At 43.9% G+C, this 10,706-nt stretch overlaps 1 protein-coding gene across 1 annotated transcript in view; it reads right to left on the minus strand.

The window, feature by feature from the left end:
• Nucleotides 1–8,432, minus strand: part of ZNRF2 (zinc and ring finger 2) — a 138,086-nt gene extending 129,654 nt beyond the window's left edge. Inside the window, exon 1 of the mRNA XM_007945486.2 lies at nt 7,982–8,432. Coding sequence (XP_007943677.1) covers nt 7,982–8,432 — 451 coding nt within the window. The remainder of the gene's footprint in view (nt 1–7,981) is intronic.
• Between the last annotated feature and the right edge of the window lie 2,274 nt (nt 8,433–10,706).

The following is a 10,706-nucleotide window of genomic DNA, read 5'->3' on the forward strand; positions in this document are numbered from 1 at the left end:
AGATTTATTCCCAAGTATTTTATTTTTTTGGTAGGTTACATGTTTTATAACTCTGCCTCCACTCTTACACCATCCTACAACTCTCTGCTCTAATCTTCTACAACACTCTGCACTGCAGCTACAATGGCTTCACAGCTATTCCCAGAACACATCAGGTCCATTCATTCACACCTTAGGGCCTTTATAGTTACCTCCGCCTAGGTTTATAGTTGCCTCTGCCTAGGTCTGCTTTCCCCCAGAGATCCTCATAGCTTGTTCCCTCCCTCTCTGCTTGAATGTCACCTATCAGTGAAGTCATCTCTGAAACCATATTTAAAATAACAACCATGGACAAACTTCCACTTGCATACCCCCTAGCTGTCTTTCTACCCTACTTCTCTCCATCACATTCAACCATCTCTGACACATTATATATTATACTTATTTGTTTACTATCTCCTTAGTAGAATACAAGGTCTACGAAAACAGGAATTTATGTCTTCTTTCTTTACTGCTGTATCCCTAGAACAGTACCTGGCAGAGTTGTTGTTGTTGTTATGTGCCGTCGAGTCAGACCCAACTCACAGCGACCCCTCCTTGGGTTTCCCAGGCAGTAGTCTTGGGTTTCCCAGGCAGTATCACTACGGAAGTAGGTTGCCCCATCTTCTTTCCGAGGAGTGGCTGATGGGTTTGAACCGCCAGCCTTCTGATTAGCAGTCAAGTACCTTAGGCACTATGCTATCAGAGTTCCCACCTGGCAGACTAGGCTCTCCTTAACTATTTATTGAATGAACTTTGTAATATGGGACAGTCATTAAAAATCACTTACGGAAAAACATTTAATGTGATGAAAAAAACTGATGAAGTGAAAAAAAGCACTAGATTGTATAACCTATGGATCAAATAACAAGCGAAATTAGAAAATATTTTCTGGTGGTGTAGTGCCTAAGGCATTTGACTGCTAACCAGAAGGCTGGTGGTTCAAACCCACCAGCCACTCTTCAGAAGGAAGGTTGGGCAATCTACTTCCATAGTGATACCACCTCGGAAACCCAAGGAGGGGTCACTATGAGTTGGATCCAACTTGATAGCAGTGAGTTTTTTTGATTTTTTTAATGAAAACAAAACAACTGTGGAATTCAGTTAAAGCAATTCTTATGAGGAAAATATTTCTCTTTTAAAATCTTACATTGTTGTTGTTGTTGTTATGTGTCGTCGAGTCTTTCATGATGCTCTGTTTAAAGTAAGCAAGTACAAGTCTCACCATCTGACTTCTAAGGAAGATTCTGGTTGTATTTTCTAAGACTAATTTGTTCATTTTTCTGACAATCCATGGTATATTCAATATTCTTCACCAACACCTGAATTAGAGACTCATAATTCAAATGGCTAAAAGGATGCTTCTAGATGGAAATCTAACGTTGCTGCTGTTACGTGCCATCGAGTCAGACCCGACTCATAGTGACCCCTCCATGGGTTTCTGAGGCAGTATCACTACGGATGTAGATTGCCCCATCTGCCTTCCGAGGAGTGGCTGGTGGGTTTGAACCGCCAGCCTTCTGGTTAGCAGTCAAGTGCCTTAGCCATTACACTACCAGAGCTTCCAGGATAGCCTCTCAAAATTAACAGGGCTACAAGAACTCATTATTATTTCCTAAAATTTGTCCTTACCTATCTATTTTTAATGTTAGTTAATGACATAGCTACTATGTACCCAGTTCCTCAATTCTATCAGTTCTACCTTAAAAACCACAATCAAATTAAACTTTTCCTTTCCCTCACTAATACCATAGTTCTAATTTAGGTATCTTCCACTAGTACTATGCTAAATATATCCTAGCTTATCTTCCTGGTAGGAGCACTGGTAGTACTGTGGTTAAAGCATTGGGCTGCTAACCAAAAGATCAGTAGTTCAAACATCCCAGCTGCTTCACAAGAGAAAGATGAAGTAGCCTGCTTCCATAAAGATCTACAGCCTTGGAAACCCTAACAGGGCAGTTCTACTCTATCTTACAGGGTCGCTATGAGTCAGAATTGACTGGACAGCAGTGGTTTTGGTTTGGTATCTTCCTGCTCCCATTCTCTCTTCCTAAAAGGCAATTTAATCATGATCAGGTCTGCTATATACAGCTTCACAGGCTGAGCAATGCACAACCCCATACAGTTGCTATTTATGTCAACTATGATTTGACTGGTGCCTCCTGGCCTGATCATGATAAAATCCTGCTTAAAAATCTGGTTAGATAAAATAAACTCATACCACCATAAAAGTAAGTCTTCAACAGCTGGCTGAAACCAATTTTTCTACCTTCATGTTCCCATCATACCTTCATGTAACCTACAATCCAGACATACTTAAATTTGCAGTATGCCATATTAGAATCAATGATTTTCATGCATTCTTCTTTCGTCTATAGTGCCCTCCCCTTACAAATCCTTCATAGTTTTCACTACATTCCCTCCCTGAGACACTGACGGTCCTTGACTGTTTTAGACAAAGATACCTCACCCAGCATTTTGCTAATAGTTCTATTATAATACTTGTTACATTGTGCAATAATCATGTGTCCATCTTTCAAGTGCAAGCCATAGCTGAGCAAGGGCAGAAAGACCTACATTCACAGTGGTCAAAAAGGGCCTAAAAGGGACTCAATTAATGTTTACAAAATCAACACTTAACCATATGCATTATTACAACTTTAATAAAAAAGGACCTTAAAAATAAAACAGTTACAAGTATAACCAATCAATCTAAGCTTAAATCAATGCCAGAAATAGACTTTAAAACACCCATGCAAGATCTCTGGCTCCTGAAAATTACACTTCTGTGTAATTCCCTCACTTTGAGTGTGGGCAGGACCCAAAACTTGCTTCCAACCAATGGGATAGGGCAAAAAGTGATACTTGCCCAGGATTACCTAAGAATGTAGCACCAGCTGATCTTATTAAAGTCTCTCCATGAGTCTACAGTCACAAAGAAATGAATTCTGTCAACAACCTGAGGAGGCTTGGAAGCAGACCATTCCCAGTCCAATCTCTAGATAAAAACCCAACCCTGGCCAACATTTTGATTGCAGGCTTACAGAGGACTCAGCCAAGCTGTGCTCAGATTCCTGGCTCCTAGGAACTGAGAGATAATAAATGTGTATCGCTTTAAGCAGCTATATTTCTAGTAATCTGTGAAGCAACAAAGGCATCATAGTAGTGCAGTGTTTAAAGTGCCCAGCTGCCAACCCAAAAGTCTGCGATTCCAACCCACCAGCTGCTCCAAGGGAGAAAGATGTGGCAGTCTGCTCTGTAAAGATTACAGCCTTGGAAACCTTATGGGGCAGTTCTACTCTGTCCTGCAGGGTTGCTGTGAGCTGGAATTGACTTGATGGCAATGAGTCTGTTTTTTTTATTTGTTTGTTTTTGTTTATGGATCAACACAGAAAATTAATGCAATCAGAACTTTTGTTCCCACAAATAACCATGTTCCCCCTAATTTCTAAATATGTAAGTGTGGAACAACTGGGATTCATTAGGTAATAGTGGCCAAAAAACAATCAAAATTAAAATACAGATAAACAGGTCAAGCAAATAATACTTTTCATGAATATTTACATAATTAAGTAAAATTTAGGAAGTACTTTGGTATACAAAGCAACCACAACATTCTGATCTGCAATCAATCATGAGGATGGTGCAGGACTAGGCAGCATTGTATTCTAATGTGCATGGGATCCCTATGAGTGGGGGCCAACTTGAGAGCAGCTAATACCAACTAACTTCTGTTTTAACACATTTACCAATATAAGAGCCCAGTACATGTAATAAGGCAATTCTCCTTACAAACACAAGATGAATGATATGGAAAAACAGCTAGTATTCAATTAATGATACTGGTAACCAGAAAATAAATAAGCATCTATTTGTTGGTTACCAGAAAATCAAACTGCAGGGAAGTGGGGTGACTTACTGGGGACATTATCTGTTAATAAGACAACAGAGCTCTTTTCCTGCAGGCACTAGGCAGCAGCCAACAAAGCATCAAAGTACTACATCCTCAGGCAGGCAGCTCTCAAACCTAATAATGCGCTTTGCAATCCATACCACTCTTCCCCCTCCAGCCCACCTTCCGCTTTCCAATCAAGAGTACTTTGGGAAAAAAAAGGGGGTGGCATGAACTTCCACTGGCAGAGATCACATGTTAACATAACAAAGCATACAACATAATGTATCTTCCTGTAGTGTTTAAAGCAATTACAAGTAAGAAACATTAACCACCCAAGTTCTTTTTTGGGAGGTCAGGAGTGGTGGTCAAAAGTAGCATTTTTCTTAGGGAGAAGCAGACATTCCTCTTCTGACATTCCCTATAAAAGGCTTCAATGGAATAAGAGAACAGTCGGGAACAGGAAGGAGACTAATTATTATACTATCTCAAATTTAAACGTTTTGGCATTTGAGCCTTCTAAGAAGTAATGACTCAAAAACAACTCAATAATGGTTAATTAATGAGAATAATCTAACCAACATAAATACCCATGTCACCTTAAACATTACGATAAATCTATCCAGACATACAGCATTTATTTAACATATTCAACTTTAAGGGAAAACCCATCCTCCTTCATGTAAGGAAGCATGTTTCATAAGTAACAGGAGGCACCTAAATTACAATCACATTACTGAAACAGAGCATGGGCATACCACACCAAAACAAACTCAAGCCAGTTAGGAGGCAGCCAAAAGCAATCGAATTATTACTGGTTAATTGTCCACATTACTGTAATTCATTTTACACTTTCATTTCCAGCTCATGGATGCATTACAAGTCCACAATGATTTCTTTAGAAATAATTTTCATTTATTTGTGTGTTTTTGTAGTCCATTTCACCTCCTTCACTCCTGATACATCAGTAAAAGCTATTTTGCCACTCATTTTAATTGCTTTTATGAATATCAGCAACTCAGCAGTGGGGAAAAAAAAGTAGACAAATTCTAAAGTATTTCCATATTCCTATGCATTACCAAGGCTTTAAATATTAGATTATACCCTTAAAAACTTGTTTTATAACAAAGGTGATGACCAGTATTAGCTCAGTAGCCTGTAAAGAATAACAAAAACAAGATCTACTTCACCTAAAAATGCCAACATGGATTATAATCAAGGACATTCCACAACCTTTATTCTGAGGTCTAACAACTCAATTTTACAAAATTCTGTAAACAGAAATATCTGAATTAAGCACCTCTCTTCTAGTTCTCTGTAGAGAACGGAATGAGAGCATACACAGCGCAGGTAAATGTGCAAAACACAAAGCTCAACACAGGTAACCTCCTCATTCAATCTGGCAGTTATTAAGATGAAACTAGTAAAAAATCTGACTTGATAGAGTCTTAAAAAAAAAATGACATTGTTTAGGTTTTCCTTTTTTATATATCAGCCCATATGAGAATGATAATTTTGAACCTTATACCAAATTTTCCAATTAGGAAACAATAATACAAGCAGCAATTATGCTTCTATTAAATTTACTTGATGACTCATCTGCCAAAATATAAGTAAAAGCCTCATTAAGGCAAATGCCACTAGAAAGATGGGTTTTTACGTAAGTGTATGTATCTTACACATATACTTATAAATATATATACATATATATAAGACCTATCTTATACATAAATAAGACATATCTCCATGTCTCAATAAGGATTTAAGGTACTGGCACAATGATCGGATGCTATCATATAACAGGAACAAGTAATTTCTCTGATCTCCTCCCAGCCTTTCTCAACAGGGGTTGTTCATCTGAGATACAGAACACAGAAAATGATTTGAACCATCTTTTTCTCATATTTCCCAAGAATGGTATGTAACTGGTACCTCTCTGAATGCAAATGAAAAAAGGTTAATTCATTATATACAATGGGTTCAATTTTCTTGGAAGACCCCACTGAGAAAGGCCGCCAGAAGTTCCTCATACATTGTCACTATCCTGCTACTAGGCCTCAGTCATCCTAACCCCAAAAGTACTAAGGTATTCAAGTGCATAACTCTAGAAACTTAGATTAGAAAAGGCAGAAATGCTCCATCCTTCCAACTCTTAGCAACTACATCTTTTTTACTTGGTAAATCACTATGAACTAATAGCACAGGTGTCAGCTATTTGTTCCCTGGTCTGAATGGAATGTAAACAAATCCTTAGGGATATACGGACTCTTAGTGAAAGGTAATTAGGAACAATTTTTTTAATAAAAATAAATCAGCATATTAATTAAAAATTATTAGCTTTTTCTCTTTTTAATAGAATATGCACAAAGCTAAACTTCTTGAGCTAGCTTTTAAATATCCGTGTTTTTGAAGATCATAACTACAAAATGCAAATTTTAAGCTTAAAAAGGTATCTATATTTTAAAACCAGTTTATCCTTTATTCTGGCATTAATATCCTATGCTCAGGAAATTCTTTCTATTCCCTGACTTGGTGACCACAGCGCCTTCAACTGTCTTGGTTGTTATCAGGTCAAAGTAAGGGCAACATTGTTCTTCTTAAAAACAAAAGATTTTTAAAATATGTCACAATGTTAGGAAATGTTACTGTTTTTAGTCACATAACAAAATGACTTTAAAACAAGTACTTAAAGGCAGGTAATTAAAGTCAAGAGTTGTTCTATACTGAATATGCAAACTATTAAAAAGATGGGAAGACTAAACATGACATTCCCATTCTGAATTTATGCTATACAAGTTTTGATAGTACAGAACATCACAACAGGTAAATTACATTATTGAATATTCCCTATACCTCCCTACACAAAAGTCACAACTTTATAAACAGTCAGCATCTCTTCCCCAGATTTAATTTGTTTCTTTTCAATGAAGTTGGGGGGCAGGAGAGTGTCTTGATTCATCTACCATAATCGTTTTGAGGCAAAGTGGATCACCATAAAACACAAACAGGTCAAGTCTTTTACCTCAGGCCAAGTACACCCTTCTTCCTGTATCTACATAAAAGTGCATCGCTTTACTAGCAATAATTTCCATTTTTCAAAAGTCGCTTTTCCTTAACTCTAGAGGTAACGTGATTCTTTCAAAGGCACCTTAAACTATTACTGCACCTTGTAGGCAGGGTTGTAATGATTTTTTAGTTTCTCTCCTTAAGAAACTGTTCACAATTTTTAAGTGCTTTGTCCAAGTTGAGTAGGACTCGCGTGAGTTTTACTTCAAACGGCAGTTTACCCGGGGCTAAAAAATACACTTAATTAACAGATCATCTAGTTAAGGTGGAACGTAGGGCTATTTAGACGAACTTAAGGTCTACAGCCATTAAAAGTCAGTCCAGAGGAGAGGAAAAAAAAAAAAAAAAATCCATAACGATCCCATAGGACAGAGCAGAACTGCCTCACGGGGTTTCCAAAGGCTGTATTCTTTACGGAAGCAGATAGCCCCCATCGTTCTCCCGCGGAGCGGCTGATGGGTTCGAACCGGTGGCTTTCGGTTAGAAGCCAAGCACTTAACCACTGTACCACCAGGGCTCCTTTATCCTAAAGAAGATACTCCTCTCGGTTTTCAAATACTCAAACGCTCATTTGAGACTCTGCCTTCCGGTCTTTTAAAAACTTGCTCATCACCTGAGCCCTAGATACATTTAAACAACTGGTCTTCGCCTGTCTTCCTTACGCAGGAAGCCACAACAACAAAGCTGCTTCATCTGTTTTGAAACTCCATTCCCCGGATGGGGGGGGGGCCTTTCCCTAATGGGGAACCGCTACAAAGTTGAGGGGGCACAGGAGTAGTTTGTCTCCCTTTAAGAAGTCTCTGCAGCCGTGGCGCCGCAGAGAGTTAAGTGGGGACTTTCTTCCCAGGAGGTGGGGAGTGACCGAGCGTGGACCCGGCTCGGACGGCAAAGCCTGGACGCTCTTGCTGAAGGAGAAAAGGAGAAGGGTAAAAATAACTGGCGGCCGCGGTCCACGTGCGGCCAGAGGGAACTGGGGAGGACGGGCACGCGGGGTGGGGGCCGTACCTCCAAACATGTGCGGCGAGAGGTGAGCTGGTAAGGAGCCGATCACCAGGCGCGGCCCGCCGGGGCCCCCGCCCGCCGGCCGGTCCCTGCTGACGCCGCTGTCCTCTGGGCTGCTGTGCACCGAGTCCTGCGAACCGTACGGGCCGCTGCTGCTGTTGGGGATGCTGAAAGAGGACTGCGCGGCGCGGGCCCCCGACGCCACGGTCCCCACTGCGCCGCCTAGGGAGCGGCTGCGCGGGGCCGCCGAGGCCGCCGCGGCGCCGCCCGAAGCGCTGGGCTGCTGCGAGCCTGACACCTGAGCCGGAAATCTCGCCGCGGCCGCGGCCCGAGCCCCGCCGCTGCTGCCCGCGGTCCCATTGGCCCCTCCGCTACTGCTGGAAGGTAAATCTGAGCCCGAGTACGCCCGAGTGCGGCCGTTAGCAGCGGCCGGACTGCTCTGCTTGGCGCCCATGTCCGCCCTGCCCCGGGCCGGGCCCGCGCGCAGCCCCCGGAGCGCTGAGAGGGCGGGAGCGAGCGCAGGAGGGAGAGATCAGGGCCGAGGCGCCGCGGCCGGCCCAGAGAGGCCCCTGTACGTCCAGGGCCGCCGCCTGGTGCCCCGAGGGGCGGTCGACGTCCGGCGCCCTCTTCTTGGGGACGGCGGGAGAGTCCAGAGGCCTGACAAGGGGGGCACGGAAGATGAGGAGCGGCAGAAAGGAAGGAGTACAGGCTCCGGGAGCGGTGGCCGATGCTCTCTGACTTCGGCAGGAGGGGGCGGTTCAGGTGGCTGTGCGGCTGCCACTGGTTTCGGTTCTGGTGCGCCACGACGGGCTGCTGCCGCTCACTGCTCCCTTCGCTGCGGTCTGTGCCCCGAGCCTCGGCACCGCCTCCTCCCGGGCGGCCGCTGCTACCGCCGCCATCCTCCTGCTCCCACTGCGGCTCGCGAGTGAGTGGGAGGCGCCCGCCCAGACTCCGCCGGGGCCACCTTCCCTCCTCCCCCGGCCAGCTGTTATTAACCGAGAAAGAGGAAAAACGGGTGGCGCGTGAGAGGAGGACGAGAGGGAGGGGCGGCGCGCGCTTCCCGGCAACCGTCGCCTCGCTCCCGTAACGCGCCGCGCGGGCTAGGCCGCCTTCCCCGGGAAGGCGGGGCCGGAGCGGGGGCGTCTGGGCCACAAAGGTGGGGGTGCCCAGAAGAGGTTCCCCGGTTCTCGCACCGGAAGGCGAGGAGAAGCAGCGCTACCGGTGCGTCCGGGCCCGTGTGTTTGGGTTGCGTGCGGTGACCCCGCCCACGCCTCCTCGCGCAGCCCCGCAGATTGGCTCTGGCCGACCTGTCCCCGCCTTCCCCGGCCGCGGTCTTCCCGCCCCGGCTCCGCCTAGCCAAGGTACAGCGGTGTGGTAGGTGCTGCCACCCGCGGACTCGGTGATGGACAGATCTCTGGCCCCGCCCCGCCCCTGGACGCCAACCTGAAGACGGCTCCTCCTTCCACACGTGGTCATTCGGACGCTGGGGGAGTTGGTGTGTTCTTTTAGACTTGGTGGTTGAGGTTGTGAGTGCCTGTAAATGGCAAAATCCAGCAAAGCGCTGGCTGCTAACTAAAAAGTGGGCAATTTGAGCCCACCAGCTACTCCAAGGGAGAAAGGTGTGGCAATCTGCTTCTATAGATTTGCAACCTTGGAAACCCAATGGGGCAGTTCTACTCCGCCGGATCAGAGTTGCTTTGAGTGGAATCCACTCCACAGCAATGGGTTTTTTGGTTTGTGCCTGGAGTCCTTGGGTTTAGATGGGTGTTACCCTCCTCGAGGTTCATACGCTCAACAAAGCAAAGGACAAAACAAAAACGAACAAACAAAAACCTGAATACTAATGCCAAAAAGGCAGAAGAAAATTTGATCTGAATTAGACCTACCACACAAAACAACCCTATCCGGAAGAAAAAACAGACTGGAAGAATTTAGGCTAATCCAGTCTGACCTTCAACTGTAGGATAAAATGTGATAGAGAGAAAGCTACACAGGAACTCAGGACACCTGGGATACCAGAGACCAAACCAAATTGTGTGTAGTGGAGCAAATTATTTTACCTTTAGGACTTCTGTTTTCTTACCTGGTATGCTTGTACTAAATCCCTGGGTACCTGCAGTTTCAAAATCCTACAATGTGTCTAAAAATCGAGTTTGTGCTCGTCAATCCAATCCTAGCTGTGGGGTAGTGTCTTGGGGGAACATAGGCTGGATACCAAACCCAAAACTCACTGCCATGGAGTCAGATCTGTCTCATAAAGACCCCACCATGGGTTTCTGAGGTGGTATCACTACAGAAGTAGACTGACCGATCTTCCTTCTGTGGAGTGGCTGATGGGTTTGAATGGCCAGCCTTCTGGTTAGCAGTCAAATGCCTTAGGCACTACACTACCAGAGCTCCCATATTCAGTGGAAAACCCATTCTGACACTCCTGTTTGGAAAATGCCTTAAGTATTTGGAAAATAAGAGTAAGTGATGTGTGTTTTTTTGTACAAATTACAAAAATAAATACTGTTCCATATTTGCAATGTAAATAATTTATGTAAGTATTTTTATTGCTCTTTCAAAGGTGGTGGAAATCAAGTTTTTAAACCAGTGAAGCATGTATGTGAGTGTATGGAAGAAGAAAAAGCTATTCAGTGTAAATCTAAAATCCATCATGTGTACAAGCTTACCCAATGTTTATCAGTTGGTATAGAAAAGTTTAATAGGCCTAACAGGTCCTCTG

The sequence above is a fragment of the Orycteropus afer genome, unplaced genomic scaffold, assembly GCF_000298275.1.
Source record: "Orycteropus afer afer isolate SDZICR_OR568_19922 unplaced genomic scaffold, OryAfe1.0 scaffold00008, whole genome shotgun sequence".
Lineage (NCBI taxonomy): Eukaryota > Metazoa > Chordata > Mammalia > Tubulidentata > Orycteropodidae > Orycteropus > Orycteropus afer.